General features: G+C 39.7%; 1 protein-coding gene across 1 annotated transcript in view; it reads right to left on the bottom strand.

Annotated features, from left to right (window-relative positions):
- LOC150080780 (uncharacterized) overlaps positions 1-20,875 on the bottom strand; it is a 155,194-nt gene that overhangs the window by 49,765 nt on the left and 84,554 nt on the right. The window contains exon 2 of the mRNA XM_090380820.1: positions 9,387-9,450. Within this exon, the coding sequence (XP_090236946.1) occupies positions 9,387-9,450 (64 nt within the window). The remainder of the gene's footprint in view (positions 1-9,386; positions 9,451-20,875) is intronic.

Consider the following 20,875-nt stretch of genomic DNA (forward strand, 5'->3'; position numbering starts at 1 on the left):
TCTAACTCGGGTGTCTTGAAATATTGTCTATATTTCTGAGTTTAAAAGGTTACCCTACAATGAGGCATTTCTGCTGTAGGATTAATACTTACTCAGGAGGCGAATGGTTTATTATGATAGCGACTCCTCCTGCGTACGATGTGTGCGACTATCTGTCGTTAAGTTTCCACCATACACATCAACAAAATTATATGTTGTTCCCTCAAGTATAACCGCAGATTTATATACGTTGGGCGACTTTAAAATACCCTGAATTAGGAATTATATTATGGCTTAGTACTTTAACATCTTCACCACTATGTCTGTTCGCACGTAACAGAGGTATCTCAGTGGACGGGTTTTCATGGAATATTACATTTGGGCCTGTTAAAAACATTTATCCATTCCAAATTTGATCAAAATCAGACAATTATTTTATTTTTTCTTGTGTATCTCTTCACAGCGACAACACGTTAACGAGTCTTGCATAACAACACACGCGAAGTTTGTAGTGATTTGACTATCTTCCGGAAATTCATAGATTAAAATTACATTTAATCTATGAATTTTTTTTTCATATATAAATTGTATGGAAAAAAGAAATAATATTTTCCGGATTTCTGTACGTCCGATTTTATTGACATTTGGTTTGAATAGACAAATATTTTTAACAAGTCCAAATACAAAATTTCATGAACATCTGTCACTGGGAATCCCTCTGTTACATGCGGAAGGACGAACGGACATGTTGATGACAATACGCGCTTAGCATATATATATACGAACGCGTTAAAAGGTATAATTTTGTTAGCAGGGAAGGATGGCGGATCTGTTGAAATGGGTGAAGAGAAGGGCAACCAGATTGGTAAGGGAAATAAAACGTGCTCTTAGCAGGAAAGGTTTCAGTTCTGCAAATTCCAGCTTCTGGATTGGAGACTAGGCATCTGCGAGGTGATCTTATTGAGATGCTTAAGGGATTTTAATGGAATATCATTACATCCAATCATTCCAGTGGAATACCATCCGCATCGGACTAGGCACACACACACAGACACATGAGGGGGCTTAAATTGAAGAAGGATAGATGTACGGAAGTTTACCTTCAGACAACAAGTAGTTGATCGTTGGAAGAAACTGCTATTTGTGGAAGTGGGCAGTTTGAATAAATTCTTGGAGGAAATTTACGGGTAAGGTGGGGAGTTTTTTTTTTTTTTGACTGAATCTATATAAGCTTGCTTTATTACGCCATTTGTCACTACTAAGAGGAAAAAGTCGAACGTGCCTGAATCGTAACGCGCTGCGTACTTTGATAACTTTTTTTTTATTACGGTAATTGTGAGGCAGCGGCTGCTTTGTAAAGATTACATTCAAGTATGGAGGTTGCCACTATGTGCACTAGTTCTTGGGCCATTTCTTTGGTCCATTGTCTTGGACGAGTTCCTGGGGATGGATCTCAGCGAGGTCAAGCCCTTAGCCTTTGCTGATGATCTCGTACTGGTTGTTCATTCTGGTACAAGAGCCACATTGGAAGTACAAGCCAACTTTTCACTGGGAAAACTTCAAGACTGGGCTGCCATGCACAAATTAACAATCTCCAGTGAAAAAACAAAGTCAATCTTTCTGAAAGGAAAGCTCCAAATCCGACGGCCACCAGTGATGAAAATTAACAACAGCCCGATCCGTCTCTACACAGAAATCAAGTATCTTTTTTTTTTTTTTTTTTTTTGATTTGGTAGTTGTTGGCGCATCGGCTTCTGTGGCCATATTGCACCTCCCAAGGTTTTTGCAGTACTTTGATCCAAGCCCGAGGCGGGAATCGAACCCGCGACCTTTGGGTTGCCGGGCAGGTACTTTACCCACTCGGCTAGCCCGGTCGGCATCAAGTATCTGGGCCTGTATCTAGACGCAAACTTATCCTTCCACCCCCACTTAAAATACACTGCAATGATAAGGCGGATTGGGGCCTAAAGAATAAAGCTCTATCATTAATATATAAGGCAGTATATGTCCCAATTGTGTGCTATGTGTGAAAAGGCAATCCTGATTCCATTCAAAGATTTATGTTACTCTCGGTTACCAGCGCGTGCTGTACTGTCAGCACCCCTGCATTACAAGTCATTGCAGGATACTTACCTCTCTATCTGGAAGTTGTCAAGACGGGTCTCTTCCAGCGCCTGAAGAATGGAATCCCAACGTAATTGTTAAATCTGCAGTTGAACCATGAAAATGACCCTAAGAAGGAAAGAATAAAAGTTGCAGACCACCTACAAAACCTCTGGCAAGAAACATGGGACACAACGCCAAAAGGAGCAATCACTAAAAGGTTTATTCCCTCAATAAGTCGGACTTCCCCCAAGGCCTCCTCCCTGGTATTCGCCTGGATTGCAAGTCATCTTCCTGCCTACACGCCATGGACCGTTCCAGCAAAAATTAACAGCCATGGGAATAGAAAATAACCCATATTGCCACTGTGGAGTCCTGGTAACACCTTATGTACGAGTGTCTCACATACGACAACGCCAGACTGCAATTCCTTACAGAGATTCAAGGAAATCCCCGCAATCAGGAGTCAACTTTACTTCAAGAAGAGGCCACATACCTAGCCTTAACACGCTACGCCCAGGCTGTTTTCAATTCTAGAAGAGCAAGACTTGCGGAACTCGGGGCAGAACAGAATAACGTGCCACCCCTGTGATCTCCGACTGGGGTAGGATAATGCAAGCACCCTGGGTGCAGGATTCACACAGGAGCACATGCGCCTGTGATTTTCAACTTCCTTCTCCATCCTCTACCTTAGAGTGGACTGCCTTCTCTATTGTGGTCCACTCCAACTACTGTTCCCCACATTCTGACCTCTTCTTCTTCTTCTCTTACTTCCCCATATGCTCTCTTCAGAAAAGAAAAAAAAACCTTTTATTTTTTTATGGCCTCTGTCAGGAAGCTTGGGCAGCCTGGCTCACCTCCCAGTGGTTGTGGCGGGCAATGTAGGGACCCCGCGGCCAAGCAGCCAGACATAACAACAACAGAACAAAGCACAATACTACATTAACCAGACATTACTCTTTTTTTCTGGCTGTGCAGTAGTTCTGCATTTCATCGCAGAGTACATATGGCGCAGATGTGGGAAACCATCGGTGGCGACTGAACCTAAATATTATGCCACTATGTGCACTACACCGTATGTCTCATTCTGCAGCCAGCATCTCAAGCTGTGAATAATACAAAGTTTGTTATTTATGCACAGTGTTCCTCATTTATTAAATGTATGAAAATGGCAATCAACTGAATTGTAAATTCTTCTTTACATGTACATTATGTTGCGCTTTACGAAAATTCCAAATCTATATGACAATCAGTACTTAACCCATCTGTCATCCCCACTGTTGCTAAAACCAATGCAAAATCACTTTTCGTCTGAAGAATGTAAGGTCAGCGACCAAAAAGACTGGTGGTTGCTGAAAGGAACTGTGAAACCCTGTCTCTGTTTTATAGCAATTACTTCGGTAAATTTTTAATTAGACTTCAGCGTTACACACGTGTGGGGCTAACTCATCAATAGGTGGAAAATTCCAAAAAGTTCCACCCGCGTCAGTGGCTAGTTTCGGACCTAAGCAGTACCATTGGAAGAGTGAAAACATTCTTACATTTTATAGTGACAACACATTATCAGGAACGCCATAAAATTATACTTAATCTTGTCTTTTATATATATAAAATTCAAATGCACATCCTCTCCTACCTGCATTAAATATGATTATATTCATCGATACTTTTATTAGAAGCATGTCACGAATACAAATTGCAACTGAAATAAAAGTCGCATGGTCACGTCTGTTGTAAGCAGTGGAATGCTATGGTCGACAGGAAAAATTGCTTTTTATCCCAGAGGTAAGAAGTATTCGTTATTATAGTCATGCTGACTTAATGGTTACACGATTTTCATATACAGTACGTATATTTCTTCTATTTTTATTTTAAATTTGCGTCTTCTCTTTTCTTAAGATGAGGAAGAGTCGCAAAGAATTATGGTAATCTTTCGGTTTTTATCTAACCCAATGGCTTTCCTATTTTGAGGATTTTATTTCCGGTTTGCGAGTTCCTTTTATTGCACTGTTTTGACTAAATATATTCCATACGTTATTTCTTCTTAGTTCAAGTTATGTTTACCCGTGTGGTATGGTAATCGGATCTGAGAATTATGGTTAGCACACGAGCTGGAATGCTTCGGTCGCAGAGACATCTTGTAATGGTTTTCCAATTTGTTATTTGATTCTTTTTTTTGCTTCGAATTTTGAAGTCGCATATTGCGAATTGTTGCTTTTATATTTGGGTATTTTCCTCCGTGTACCTCGAAATAAGGATTATTTCCGAGGAGACAACATCCACGAGAATTTTTTTTTCTTGGAGAGTTAACTCTATGGTTAAGCACCGTTATCGAATTTCTAATTTAAATTTGAAACGAAAAAGTATCCGCACAGCATGACGACTGCCAATGCTCGAAGGTATAATAGAATTTCACAGAGAGAGAGAGAGAGAGAAATTAATTTACATTCTGACTGACGAAGTCGTTATCCCATAGAAACTTCAGCAATGGTTGGCTCTATTTGGATTTTGTCTGTTGTATTTATTCTGCCTTTCTTTTAAAAATAACTAATTATATAATATCGTTGTTGATACACTATAGTTACAAAAAATTGAACTACATACGTAGTGTAAAAGGCATCGTTTTTATTTATTTCCGGTATGTTTAATTTTATGGGTTAATTATGGTGTAGCCACACCGATATTATACAGTTAATTTAAATCCATATGGAATTATGCCTTGTGCATTTAGTCTTTAAAAATAACTAATATACTTCCAAAACTAACCACGATTTATTCCAAAATGTAAGATGAATATACAACAGATTTGTGGGATAAATCGTGGTTAATGGAGAGCCCATTTATTGGGTAAAGGAAGGAAAACAAACACTATAGGAACAGGACAGATTAATTAACTTGATCGAATTCGAGTCCACTGCGCTTGTTTTCCATTTCACATTTAGCTTAGATTAAAATTTAAAAATCACATAACGTAGATTAAACAATGTCCACGCTAATTATATATATGAGAGAGATCTAGTCATAAAAAGAATTACATCGAGTTGGTTTAATAATATGGTGCAGAATTGCGAAAGAGAGTGGAATCAGTTATCGAAGGAAGTCAAGTCTAAGTCCAACCCTGCGAATCAAAAAAAGTGACCTCCAATGTGGACTTAGAACGGCAATGGCAAACCATTTCCGACCGAACTGAGTGCTAAAAATAAATCGAAACTAAAATATAACAATTTCGCGTGCCAAAGGAGAAATAAAAATGGCTGAAATTGGTAAAATACTTTTAACGAGAACTTCGCTCACAATTACTCATCCGGTTTTTCGCCGCCAGATGTGGCACCTGACAGATAAATTTGGCTGCAAATAGAAATTAAGTTTTTATGCTATAAAAAGCATGTGGTCGCGTGTAAGTGTATTTTACTATGCGTGCTACTTGTGACACCAACACTAGCTTAGAAATTAAATGCTGTCAGAGAATAAAGTTGAAAGCGAAGTTTCAGAATAAAAAAAACTATCTCTGAAAATTGAACTGCATTAGTAGTTCTCTTGGTGCCTTGTATACTATCCTCCCGCCAATAATTACGACATCACCACTGTAATGATGCAACCTTCGTCGCCATTATGTACGAACTACAAAAAGGTAAATACACACGCATTAGTAGAGGCATATGATGCAGGCTTATACAGCATCAGCCAAAAAAAAAAAAAAACCCTTCCCCTTTCATTGATCCATTCACTCCAAATGTTTGTCCCACCAACCAAATACCCGCTGGCTAAAGGCAAATTTCTACCATCTAATCGACAGCTGTCTTTCTTCAATTTCAGTTTATGTCCAATCAGCATTGAGCTTGCTCAATCCATTCAAGGCCTTATACACCTCAATCAGACCGCCTCGCAGGTGCCTAGCCTCCAGACGCTGCAATTTGCAGAACTTAAGTCTTTCTTCGTAAGAACACCCCTTTGTTCATATCATGATGAGAAGATAACCAGCTGGAGGATAACAGACAAGTACCATTATCTTCTAAATCTAACTACCAATGCAGCAGAAAGTGTCACCATAAGATCACAAAGAGAATTCCTATGCACGTTGGCGTAAAACGTCAAATAAGCCAACAGAACAAGCCCCCCCCCGTTGCCGCGTGGAAGTCAGATAACAGCCGAAAGATTAATAAACTCACAGAAAATATTTCTGAATAATCATCGCTCATTCTCGTCTTGAAGACAAATTCACAGTTTGGCAGCCGCTACTTATTATTCATTCTCAGGACATTCTGCCACTTCTGACGACTGTAATAGCAGTAATATTTCTGTAGTGGAATCGTCCCCTGCCATGTCTCTGTCAAAGTTAACGGACGAAACGTTGACACCTTTTCGAGTGCCGAATGACAAATATGGACGTGCTTTTATGCGCAATGCAAAGATAAAGTCTTATTGACAAAAATACATTTGTGGAGAGAGGATAACCGCATAAGATACAGACAGAATATAAACTTGAAGAAAAGTTTTGTTTAAACATTTTTAAATGGCAGCAGTTACTTGACATTTTGAAACTCCCCAGCCGCAAAAATGTGATCTTTTTCTCGTTTGAGTAGCGAAGTTAGAAACTCTTCTGTTCGATTCGGCACTTAACCTTTTTTGGTGATGGGAGGGAAATCCTTCATGAAACATTCTTTACTAAAGTGACACTGAAATGTATTAGTTGAAACTGCATCGTTAATAGTAATTAAATATAAGACGAACCTTTGGAATCTTCAGCAGCAGTTCTGATTGCAGTGGTACAACATTATAATAAAGACGAAATTGGGATTCATATTTTTCCGAATCCACTTGGTCTTCTGAGGAAGACAAACAAACACCACATTACAATCGATAAGTAGATGAACATACCTGCTTTAGATTACGAAAGCGATTTGAGAAATTTGCTTTTGGAATCTAGATTTCTATGATGACCACTCTTATACCACGTGAATATTAGGGTAGTTTTTTTAGCTATTAACTAAATCACTATACATTAAGGTACGTTTCGGGAACCTTGCCGAAACCCATCCTCAAACAATATAGGCTGTTGCCAGCCTACAGCTTTCCGTATGTCTCAATTCCGACTGCTGAGAATGGGTTCCGGCAAGACCACCGAAACGTTACCTTAATGTATACTGATTTATATTATCAATAACATCTGTATGATTATATCAACTTTTAACCCTTAGGGCCGTCTATCTTGGCAGGGGGCTGGGGTCTTAGCCAAAGTAGATGGCCTTAAGGGATAAAAGTTGATATAATCATACAGATTTATATTGACAATATATAAAGTTAAATGACTATAGTGATTTAGTTAATAGCTAAATAAACTATTAAAAGTGGTAATTATAGAAATCTAGAGTAAGTAACATCCTTCTCCAACTATATTAAAGTTTCTTTTGTTTATTCACTCTTCTACATGTTCTTAGTTCTTCCCTTTCCTGTTGGATCCCCCTGGATATACTGTTCCAATCCTGCCCAGTTCCCATATTTCTCCTATCTCATGTACTTCTTCCGTTCCTTCTCTATTGGCATCTTCCTGGGACTTGTCCTAGGTAGATGCCGCAAGACGATTGTAGATTCTGGTCGCCTCCACGTGGGAGTAAGACGCGGCGAACAGGTGTTGCTGCTTCTCATTGCTAAGAGCCAGCCGACCGTATCATTACACACTACATACAAATGGCCGGCTTTCGCGCAAGCTTCTTCGCAAGATGTACAACAGAGGCTAATGGGGGGGGAGGGACCCTGGGGTCGGCCACAACAACACATGAATATCCTCTGCTTATTCAGCACATTTATTATAATCTACCTCAAATACGAATTACATCTCAATCTAAAGTCCTGTCCTTAACTTCCAACCAACGTCTCCGGTGTAAGAAATGTTTCCGTGCGCCGTTTGTCTTCAAGACAACGATTGAATTCATCAGGAGAGTCTTCTTTTGCTACCTCGAAGATCGCAAATTTTACGCGTTTCATACGAGGCGTGACTTTCTAAGCCTGCAGTTAACAACACAACACGAATTTCGCTCGCAAGTTTTCGAAGAAAACTCGAAATTGGCGCACGCACCTTCCGGTATTTCGTAATCTTTCGGGGTCCGCAGCTGTGATCAAATTTGCCTGCCGTTGCTGGTACAGTCATATTAGATTTGCATTTTCCTGTAGCAGAATTCTGTAATGGTAATAGTATGTTCTTCAGAAATAGTACTTTGTGTTGCGTCATAGTTCAGGTAGGCTATTTAGAATAAACACAGAGGTGCCTGTAAATAGAAAATATTTTATGATCGTTTTGACCGATTAAATATTTGGAAGGATATAACAGTTAACCATATTTAGGTCATGCAAGTTTGAATTACGGTCCACCCAAACCAAATAAAACTTCCTGCTGTCCAAATATGAATCGAACCCAGACCTTTTCTCCAGGAAGTGCAAGAGTCGCGTTAGTAGTCGCCGGGAGAACCATGTTATAATTTTCTCTATATGGTTCTCGCCACCAGCATAGAGACATTTTCCAGGATTCCTAACCACAGAGAACATTTCTACAGACTGGCTCCCGGGGATCGAGGCCAAGTAATTCCTCTGGCATTTATATAGTGCTCTTCATCGGCTATTAAAGTTCTTTTTAAACAAGACTTCACGGTGACCGCTAAGAGGTGTCGTTGCCGAACATTATAAAAGCAAGCATACATAATATTGACAGTAAAGGCTTAACATGTAGCACAGTGGTTACAATCACTGTTCTCCCCGCACTGGGTAGAAAAGATACGGATTCGAATCACGTCAACGAAACAAGGAATTTTCTATGGTCTTTATTCTGTCTCAGGCAATTGCACCCTCCCCCCACGGAAAGGAGGTTGTTTCGTCTAGAAAAACACACACAGTTTATAGACATAATACACTCGGTGGATGGGGTTATTCTTGGACATTCCTAAGATGGCTTTTTTTTAAGAGACGGTGAAAATCCTATACTGAAAATCATTTCCTAAAAATTTACGTGCATGGAGAGACCAGCACGATAGCCAACCTTATCCCACAGAATATAGGATACCCTAATTTTCCGTGGGATTGGCTAAGGACAATTAGGGCTGACTATATCCCTTATTACTATGCTCTTTTTCATGTTTTGATGAAATTATTCGACTTTTTTTTTCACATGCCACAAATGGATATATGGATATTTCAGTTAGCTCGGTTTCAAGATAAGGCATTTAGCTGTATCTTCCATTAATTTCGGAAACCACTATATATTGTTTAATAATACGCAGCATATAAGAGACACTACACAAAATATAGCTTACCTGGCGAATTATGAACGGAAGGCACATGGAAGGCTCCGATGGTCACAATGATCGTGTAAAATATCTAGAATGATAAATATGCGTTAAGTTTTGCAGAACTGTACATTTATTAATCACACTTTCATTTGATTAAACTAAATAACTGAAAATAAAGACACGAAAGTCTGTTACTAAAAGAAAAAAAGAATTGGCAAAAATCTTTATATCATCTACAACTACAATTCCTGAACTCTCCTTGGTGATACAGGCACGGATGAAACAAGTTGTAAGACCGAGGAAAGAGCAGAAATACTGACAGCTACTCGTAATAACATGATTTAAATTTTATGGGAGACTAAATATCGAATTTTATGTATGGCTTTAACCGCACTAAAAGTGCATCCACCATACGACATCACAGGAAGGAATGTGCTATCGAACAAAGACTAGGAATACATAGCAGTACTGTGTCCTCATGAAGCACACTTGGGATTATTTTCTTCTATCAAAAATACAACTAAAAGCAAAATTTACCATTACAATCACTGGCTGAAAAGAATCCTGTTTTTTTTTTCAATACTTGGAAAGCAAGAGATACCGAAAAAGCCACCTCTTTCAATATCAAAAACCCAGTTGAGGTGAGGGTTGTGTTTACCCCTGAAACTTGTACTTGCATTTTTTACCAAAAGATATTCAGATTAATCATAGATACTATAAGTTCTATTCAATGATTATATAGATACACTGCGCCTAATATCCTTAGCTTCAAAAACAAAACCTATTTGATAGACGAAAATCCCTGGATGAATTTCCGGGAGAAAAAATTGTGCATCTCTTGTCTGATACCGACTGCTCTTCTAGCTCACTGGCCATGTACAGTGTGGGGCATATAAGTTTTATGTAGCCTTTATACCTTCTCTTATAAGGAATTAATACTTATTTAGACATCCACACTGAAAAAGTTCATAAACGTTTCTCCCCTCGAGACAGGACTCAAACCGTGGCTTATTTCCACACGGTGTGGAAGAACAGCGAGTAAAATAAGCAGAGTTCGGGGTCACATCTGAAACCTCTCTAGACAAAGATCTCAGGCACCGCCATGGAAGAGTGAACCTGTAGAGGAAATAACACGAGTTAGTGGCATCTTCTTGTTGCGTACCGCTAGAATAGATTATGTTTCCGTGGAATGCCTTTTGTCTACTAACCTTTCTGGAGGCACCGTGAAAGAGTGCTTTGAGTGCGTCTACCCTGGCCAGCTGAAACTGTTGATTGTTTGGGTTTTATTGGGGTATTAGCAACTAAGACTCTAATGCGCCAAAACCTGGTCATAATAAAGTGAAACTTTCAGTGACCTAATATATTAGGTCACTGAAAGTAGTAGTGACCTAATACATTAGGTCACTACTAAGTCAAGATAGAAACTCTTGATCTCAATTCCATCAAGCACCTGCGTATTTTTAAAAATGAAAAGATGTTCTATAGTCTGTGCAAGTTTGAATCACAATTCGCATATATACAAAGGGTACTAGGAAAGCTTTGCAATATGACGCAACAATGAATCATGTTGAGACATGTTCATACGTGCATAGTAGCCGCCGCGCCAAGTCGATGGGCTCAGTTATTCATTAGTAGTGAGAGTGTAAAGTGCTTGCGATGGCATCGTGGTCACGAAATGAGATAAGGACAGTTTTGCGGTATAATTTCGTGCGTGGTTTAACCATAGACCAGTGCTTAGAAGAAATGACTCTTGCACTAGATGATGATTGTCCACATCGTACAACGATATTCAGGTGGTATAGAGAATTCCAAAGGGGAAATTTCACTCTGGAGGATTCTGAGAGGCCGGGAAGGCCACGAACGTCAGTTACGGAGGAAAACGTTACTGCTGTGAGGAAAATGCTTGACGAAAACAGGCGAGTGACCTACCAACAGATAGAGGATACTTTGGGCCTAAATGCACCAGCAATTCGTTCGATTCTGCAAGATCATTTGCACGTGAAGAAACTTTGTTCTCTCTGGGTGCGGCATCAACTGACTGAAGAGCAGATGACACGACGTGTGACTTGGTGCCGGGAGATGTTAAAAAAGTTTGATAAGGGACAATCTCGGTATGTGAACAACATCGTGACAGGTGACGAGACTTGGCTCTACTATTACGATCTGCCGACCAAGGCTCAAAACAAAGTTTGGGTCTTTGATGATGACGACACACCCGTAATTGTCAGAAAATCCCGATCTGTAAAGAAGAAAATGATAGCTGTATTTTTCAAATCGAGTGGAATTGTGGAACGTGTCGTTTTGGACACGCAGAAGACAGTCACAGCTAAGTGGTATACTGAACAATGCCTGCCTAAAGTCATTGGATCTATGAAGAACCTGCGGCCAAAGTCAAGAATGGACACCTGGTACCTCCATCACGAAAATGCTCCAGCTCACCGCGCCAAAGCCTGCACCGAATATTTGACCACGACAGGACTGAAACTTCTCGAGCACCCTCCCTACAGTTCAGACCTTGCTCCCTGCGACTTTGCACTGTTCCCGCATGTGAAAATGAAGCTAAAAGGGAGGCGGTTTTCCAGTGATGAGGACCTTCTACGGGCTTGGGACAACGAGTGTGCTTTACTCCCTAGTGAAACTTGGCAGAATTGGTTTAAAGATTGGTTTCGGAGGATGGAGAGGTGTATTGAATGTAGAGGAAATTACTTTGAAAAAATTAAATAAACAAAGCTGTATTGCAAAACTTTCCTAGTACCCTTTGTATCATAGCCTGCATAATGTGAGTTACAATCAAGCCCAAACTAGTTTACAACCAATTCCTGAATTCAGTTTGGTTGTAAAATCTTTCGAACATTGTTTTGCAGTAAATATTATATAAACCTTGAAGATCAGCAATTTAACTATAGGAATATAGAAAAAGAATAAGCAGGAATGTTTCTAAAACAATTGCAACCGTTAAAAATAAAAGTAATTTTCTACGAAATATCAAGATTTTAAAAAATATTAGAACTATAATTCCTCTTGCCTATGCATGTTTGAAACACAACGGCTGAATTCGATGAACGTATTGCATCTGGATTTTAGAAACCCATAAATACCTCGTATTGCGATTCAAAGTACAGTATACGGAGGTGGAGGTTATAAAAAGAGCTTTCACCTCCCCGGAGTATCTCCTTGCCTTCTACAAATGCCTGGCGAAATCTACCTTCCCTAAATGCTGGAAACTAGCCACTATCCGACTTATTCTTAAAAAAGACAAACCACTAACGCAACCCAGTTCGTACCGGCCTATAGCTCTCCTTCCCGTCCTGGGAAAGATTTTCAAATGCATTTTCTATGTCAGAACCAGCCGTCACTGCAAATCTTTAGTCTGGAAACGAATATGGGCTCCTGCATTGAGCCCTCTCTATTGGACCTTCTTTAGAAAAAGAAAAATCAACGTGCTGTTTGACTTCGCGGGGACCTTTGACACCTTGTGGTGGCCCAGCATCATAGGCATGTCGGTGTTCCAACTAATCTTTACCTCTGCTTACAGAACTATGTACTTCGCCAATAGAACAGTAATTGTGCGCACCAAGCATAAGGTGTCTACTTGCCCAGTTTTACGGGCTGTCCTCTCTTCTGGTCCATGGTTATGGACGAGCTACTGAACAGGGATATTAAACAAACAATACTCAGAGCATTTGTAGACGACCCCATCCTGTTGGCAAATGCCAACGCACGAACGTAACCCCCATAGAGATCAAAAATTGGTCAACTATGCACAAGCTTTGCATATCTCCTGAGAAAACGCAAACTATTTTAATAAAAGGAAACCTCAGTGTCACTTGCGCCTACCTTCAATATAGGCAATACTCCAATCGGCAATGATGATACCTTGGTATCATCATCGACTCAAAGCTTACATTCTATCCCTATCTAGCTCACCTTGCTGACGAAACCAGAAAATACACCGCAATGATTTCAAGGATCTCATAATGTGGCTGACGGGGGCTAAAACGTCTTGCCCTCTACAAGGCTGTCTTCCTTCCTGAAGTCGATACCAAACACCTTCACCGTAGGTGTTTGGTATCAAGGGCCAACATCATTCCCAACAAGAGGAAACTGGAATCAATTCAGAGAATATTCTTCTAGCCACCACTCGAGCCTGCCGCACCGTCAGCGCACCTACACTGCAGGTCGTGGTGCCCTCCCACTCCACCTTGAGGTCATAGGAAATCCTTACCTGCAAATGTTCTGGAATATAATCTCAACTCACCAACATTCTGAAACAAGAAAAGAAGAATACTGCAGCACATCTCAACCAGCGATGGCAAAGCGACTAGGTTAGTACCCCAAAAGGAAAAATGTGACTAAGCGATTTCTACCGAACGTTTCAATTACTTATCCAAGACCATCTCATCGGTATTCAACAGGCCTCTTCTCGACATATCTCATCACTGAACATGGCTCCTTGAACGCAAAAACTGGTTGACTTGAGCATGTCTGAAAACACTCTCTGTGTTTGTGGCTCCCCCGAGGACTGCGGGTACGTCCTTTATAATTTTCATTTATACCTTCCGCCAAGATTTATCATGTTAATTCAGATCCGTACTCGTGGAAGAATTTATCTTCCTAACAGATTAAATACACTACAAGCAATTTAAGCTTTTTCTACTATCAGAAAAGCAAACTTCCCTCAGCAAAAAAATTGATCATTGCATACTTCAAACTAAAGTCACTTCCCATTCTCGGGGGACTTTTTTTTAACAAAGCTCAACGTCACCTCCAGATTGACCACTACTATCTACTGCTAGATCCCTCTCCTGAGGTTGCGGGATTCAAGCTTTCTGATTATTGACATCCAATATGGGACTTCGGGCGTCCTCTTCGAGGTGGTGAGGTCCTAAACTGTCGGGGTTTAATTTCGCCTGAATATCTTTTGTGTGGGAGATTTTGGTATACCTCTTTTCAGGACGCTCTATAGCCTGCAAGTATTTATTATTTTCCTGTCTCTGGGTGGACTCCCCAAATCAGGGCTATTCCCTTCTTCCTTCTCTCAATTTCAATCATCTGGAAGAAGTCTTCCGTCCCCATCCTCCTTCCTTTTACCTGCTATAAATCGCCCTCTACCACTGTCTCCCCACTCATTCTTCACTTTTGGGGGGGGGGGCACACTCGAAAAGTTCAGGCGGCTCTGCGGGTTGCCTAGTCGGAGGTTGATATCTCCCTGTGTCCTGGCCCGGCTCACCGCGCCCAACAAGGTAACTAGGGGTCAGTGGTGTTTCAGAACCCTAGGCTGAGAGGCCAGATGAACAACATAACCCTGCACATCACTCACACTGTCTGGCATTTACAGGTTACTGTATTCAACACAAGAGAACTGATCGGAGAATTATGTGGAAACCACTGGTGCCGCTTGAACCTAAACACTAACGTACTATGGACAGAGATGCAGTCAGCTGTATACTCAAGGGACAGCTATATTTATTTATTTACACAACAATAAATTATGTAGAATAACACACTTCACTGTTACTGTTTCATAATATTGGTTGTTATATCCAACTTTTCGATAAATTGTGTTTGAAGCTGGCGTTGTTGGAACAAAAGTTTCTCTCCGTAAATCATTTAAACTACGTCTGTTCCAAGCGATGGCTTGGTATCTCATTATGAAAACTGGCTCCTTGCCATTCTCTACAAGAAACTCTCTGAAAAGTTGACGGAACTTTATGAGAGAGCTCCGACGCTGTGAGAGCGTCGGAGCTCTCTCATAAAGAAAATCAAAAACTCCCAGTCAGAAGTATGATATCAATTTGCTAACAAGGAGCCCGTTCAACAAGAATTTCAGTAAGGGCTAAAATAATTGTTACATAAAAAAAAGTACGGTATTTTTTAACAAAGGGCGAGCTCCCCAAATTCCTTCCATCGCACACCTCTGCTTTCATTTTGGAATTACCTTATACAATGTCAACATAAATTATTGTTAATAAATTATTATTTTAACAGCACCAGAGCTTGTTTATCATATTAGTTTGAGCACTTTTGTGCTAAAAGTTGGTCGATATGTAAGTTGTGCTGGCTGGAAACACGAAATAACTCGCAGCTAAAAGCCATACTCTTTCTGCCTGAGATTGGATAATTCAGTTTCAATTGAGGAGGACCGTTAGAATTTTTTCCAGTCGACGAAAGGATGAGAACCCAGATATCCCCAAACGAGCGGCATGCAGCAATGTGTCGTGTCACCGAGGGCTAAACAACGACAACAACGTCAGGAAGCAGCGCAAGTACTGAATATTTTAAATTGTTATTTTTCTGTTTCATGAGTAATTCTGTTACCTTTGGTCATCCATATACACCGAACGGCCCCTTTATTAGCTGCATCAACCTAACAGAGAGTAGGTCCCGCTTTAGCCCTCGGAATAGCCAGTATTTCTCGCGGTATGGATTCAACAAGGTGTCGAAATTGTGCCACTGGGATGTCGTTCCTGTTGACTCAACTGCTTCCCACGGATGTTGCGAATTGGATGGCTGCGAAGAGCTCAGTTGGACTGGGAGAAACTACCAGTTTATCCCAGTAAATTATAATTTGTGGATTAAATATATCGTCACACATACGGCATCCCTATGTATCTACCCATCCGCTTTATATCACATAGCACGAATTTGCGATGCTGTTAATGAATGGCTCTATTTCATGAAAAGGCTAGGTGTATTTAAGTGACTACTAAGTGTAGGCATTCAGGACCTTTTTTGCCTTAATGTATAAGAAAACATTTTTTCGCAGACCAATCAAAATACAAAAATTATTCCATACACTGACTACCTTTGTAGAGTCTGCAGTGAAAGGATAAATCGTGACCCAAGCATGACCCCAGCCTCTCTTATTCTGTTCTATTGCATGCTAATATTATGAAGAAAGCACATTTTCTCTTCTAAATTTTACTTGGATTTATGCTTCATACTCTTCCGTTATTTCGGCCTCTGCTTAGCATGTTTATTTGAATCTCGGGTTGAAAAATAAGAACTGTGCAATCCTAAATCTCAAGTAATTCAATGGCCTTCCAGCGCTGATACTTTGATTTTTCCATATCTGATCTCGCGTTTTAAGTTATTCGCCGACTCATTGTTTGAGCGTTGGCACAAACGATGGGGAGGCAAAGAATTCTCCCACTTTTCTCCTCTGTGAGATAACAGAAACGAATACCCGCTTTTGTTCATGAATATCGGGTGGAAATCAGCCGCTTCCAGGGTCTCCTCACGAATCCATCAAATCGGGAATTCATCAGGTTTCGGAAACATTGTAGAATGGCTGATAGGGGCAGAGTGCAGTGCAGTCCAGTACAGTTTTACATAATCGATACCGCTATTATCATACGTTAGTAGCCGAACCGTATTTTATTATTGTTTTTCCTTACGCTGATAGCGTCTTATTCATGTTAGGATCTGCTTGAGTACTACTACAGTATTCCGTAGATAAGTGGCTGCTGTTATTCTGAAAAATGATATAAATCCTCGTATGCATTCTTAAAATATTACATATTTATACAAGCCCGGCGTGAGCAAGAAAGAAAGTCGAGCACGTCTTTGAGATCCAGCTTATGCAAGAAGAGTGAAAAGTGATCATCCAGTGCAGGAGGTTTTATGTTTTATGTAACGTTCACGAAGCAGCCACTTATTCAGTACACTAACCTTTTGCGTGAAATGGAACTCTCCCTCATTTAGACCATCATATTCATAGCACAAGATATAAAGCAGGTGGATAGACAAGTAGGAATGAAATATTGTGCAATGACGAAATGAATTTGCAAACTGAACAGTGGAGGATTAGAAAAACTTTGCCTGGTCTGATGAATCCATCCTGATTCCTGCTGTTTCACACACAGGAAGGCCAGAATATGAGGAAAACAGCATTTTTCCAAAAACGAGGCTGGTAGCGGCGGTTTAATGGTGTCGGAAGTGCCAATAGCTTCCCTTGATACAAGTGGAGCAACATTTGGATGTCACAGATTATCCGTAAATTGTTTCCGACCAGGTGTATTCTTTCGTGATTGCAATGCATCCATCTGCGAATGGGTTCTTCCAAAAGGATAATGCCCGTGTAACAATGCCAGAACCGGTTCCAGAAACATGAGAGTGAAATCAGCCTACTGCGGTGGCCCTCTCAATCCAATTGAGCACCTGCGGGATGACGTGGGACGAGCTCTTCTGAGTAAAGATCCACAATCAAGTTTTTATCCACTTTGGGAAGCAATTGAATCAATGGATATCGGATAAGCAGGATAATTTCATACCTCGTTGAGCCCAACCTCGCTTTGGGTAAATGCAGCTAATAAAGTTGCGACTCAGTGTAAATACTGGAGATTTCAGAAGTCTGAGGGATTCGAGTTGGTCCTAACGGATCGAGTTGTAGCAGCACGAGACATTTTGACAGAAGTCGAAATCCAAAAACGAAACCAGAACACAAAATTTGAACCTTTTTCGTTATCTCATTGTGAAATGTTTGCGTAAAATATTCTACAGTGTGGACAGCTGTTACTGAGTGCTATCCCTCATTTCTTGTGGACTAGGTAAGTAATCTTTGCGAACACGATCAACTGTTTCCTAAATGATGCCCGGCCTACCGAAACTTTTACATTTACACAAATAACTGCTCCCTACAAAGTTTGCATGCTTAAATGTATTTTTCTCGTTTTCAGTTCTTTATGAAACTTGTTTTAACGGGAACATTGCCTCGACGTAGCTGATTTCGTTTCACTGAATCGAATATATTCCACCATTTCACTTGAGTTGTCATGTTGTATACTTTGGAGTGGAAGCGCCCTCACGACGCCAGAACTATCTAACCAGGATATAACAAACAGCTTTGAGATACTGCTTCCATTGACATTGCAGTATTATGACTTGTTTGATCACAATATTTATCTCTTAACTGGGCACATTTCTATTGGAATAACCCTGTGTATGGACTACCAAATCGTGCTTCGCATAAATATGGCATTTCTGCATGTAGCCGCAATTCGAACCTTCTTCGTTGATGCGTATATTCAAGCTAAGTTGACAGCGGGATGTCAGAATGCCGAATAATTAAGTTTGCAAGAGTGTAACACATTGCAATGCACTTTAGCCGTTCATTCACTCATTAATTAATGGCATAAATGTGCAGTAGGTCTCTCTTCACTTTAGCTCTGCAACTGTTCGAGTTTCTTTAATATCTAAAACACAAGTAATTCCATTAGTACAGTTTTGCGTCAATTCAAAATGGATCCATCGCTGTGGTTGTGCCATGCCGACCACGTAAATAGACATTCACCCAAGGCTAAGTAAATAACCCGCAGCCATTTCAATACAAAATATTTGAAGAGCGCTCCTTTCTCAAAGGTTTATATTTATTCTAGTTGGGTGAACAAGGAAGCAGGGAACACACTGCACGCATTAAACGATGATCTTTTGACTGACGTTTGGTCTGATGGGAGTATTAATCGATGTTAAAACTATTTACCGAAATAGCCAAATAATCTGATGTAAGAAGACAGAATTTTCGAAGCGTATTAGAGACTTAGTGTCTTAATAAACGTCCAGAGCGATAAAAATTGACAACAGGAAGACATAGTAGAAAATAAATAGAGAGCTTAAAATTATTGCGCGATTTATGCTCTTATTTTCTCTAAGAAAATCAATTTTGAAAATTTAATAATAAAAAAAGTGAGAGTGCTTTTCACAACCTAGTTTTAAGGCGATTACGCACAGTCCTAATCCGCCTCTCCTTTTCCTTGAATAACATAACTGCCAAAGGAAAATCGAAATTCTTCGAGAAGTGTTATATTTCATTTCTCCAAGTTTCTGTGTGTGTGTTTGCGACTTTTCAGTTATTACTTCATGAAAATTGCAATTTCTGCTATAGGCTTAGCTGGAAGATCGAAATACGATGTTGAACAATACTGTTCATTTTTATATTTCTTTCCTGTAAACCTGGGTTCGCCTTTAATGAACAAAAGTCTTTCAACACTCACTTATTGCAATCATACTGAACTAATTCCACTTTTTTCAGATGCTGAATTACTTGCAAATAAATGGTACTCCCTAAAGGAAACATTACCATTCTGGCAGCGTTTTCATGGACAATGAGACTGACTATTTATTGGGCCTACGAAAATACACATTCATTGTGATTTTCAAGAGTGAGATTTCATTTTATGGGCATTTTTAACAAAAGAGTGGCGCAGCAATTTTATGACAGCCACAATGAATGTAAATGGTGACGTCTAGGTTTTTAAACGGCATTTGATACTAATCTACAAAGCGTAAGAGGACCTGTGTGTCTCGTTAAGGTTTTTTACTTATAGTTGGAAAATAAAAAAAAAAATTAACATTACAGGGAAGAATTCCAAAGGTACTTCGACCAGAATGGTGTTAAAACTTCTGTGTTCGAAGTTTAAAGAACATGGTTGTGTGCTAGGGAATTTTATTCCGATCTGCCATGTTGAAAAACAAACCTACAATAGGCCCTTTGTTCTACTTATTCATAAAACAGAATGATACAATATTTCTCTTTTAAGAATTCATGTTAACATTTAAAATTTGTAATATCGACTCAAGAATTTAGGTTAAAACAAATTTCGAAATATACTCCGTGCGTATTCAGACCTAATACGATGGGTGGTTAAAAGATTGTGAGAACGGAGTATATAAGGGGCATTGATAAATTATTTTGGTAGCTTAATGTCTTATAAAATAACATGGGGAAAAAAACTGTACGTCAATCTCTTATGCAGTTTCTAAACCTTAATTTTTTATGTTGGTAAGCGGAAAAAGAGGAATGAATATCCAACAAATCGAGTAGCGTTCAGTAATCAAATTTTGACAAGAAATGACAAAGAAAAATCATGGAAGAATGTCTTCTAGAGTTTTCGGGAAGTATTTCGCGGCTGTTGCAAAACGCTCGACAGAGTTCGAAAGAGGATGTCAGTCAGTTTAGTTAGAATGATCCAAAGTCAATTATAAAACAATTGCCATCGTTTAGGAAAATTTTAAAAAACAGACTTCTGAATTTGGAAAAGTACTTAACATTTTTCCCGTGGAAGCATTTTAGTAATAATGCATGTGCATTTGGTAATGTATAAAGTTGGTGCAAGATGGATTCCGTTTGCATTCATGACGAACCTCAGATGGTGGAGTTATAAAAAGATAATTTAAAACTAATTCTTGCTAATCCAGACTCTCTTTTATCCCGTTTAGTGACTTTTAACGAAACCTAGCTACATTTTTATGATTCTGAATTAAAATCAGAAAGCATGGAATGGAAAAACAAGGAATCTCCAACCACGAAAAAGTTGAGAACCCAACGGTCAGCTGGTCTCTATTTCTGGGACATAAAAGGACAGTTATTAATCGATTACCAGCTTGCATCTAAAACCATAATAAGAGGGGAATATTGTGCCAGCGCCTTATGCCAAAGTTAAAAAAAATAATAAGGAAGGTTGGGGTCATCGGATTTTGCTTCTCCATGGCAATGCATCCACGCACGAAGCCCA

The sequence above is a fragment of the Mastigoproctus giganteus genome, chromosome 9 (genome assembly GCF_048544385.1).
Source record: "Mastigoproctus giganteus isolate SK-2022 chromosome 9, ASM4854438v1, whole genome shotgun sequence".
Lineage (NCBI taxonomy): Eukaryota > Metazoa > Arthropoda > Arachnida > Uropygi > Thelyphonidae > Mastigoproctus > Mastigoproctus giganteus.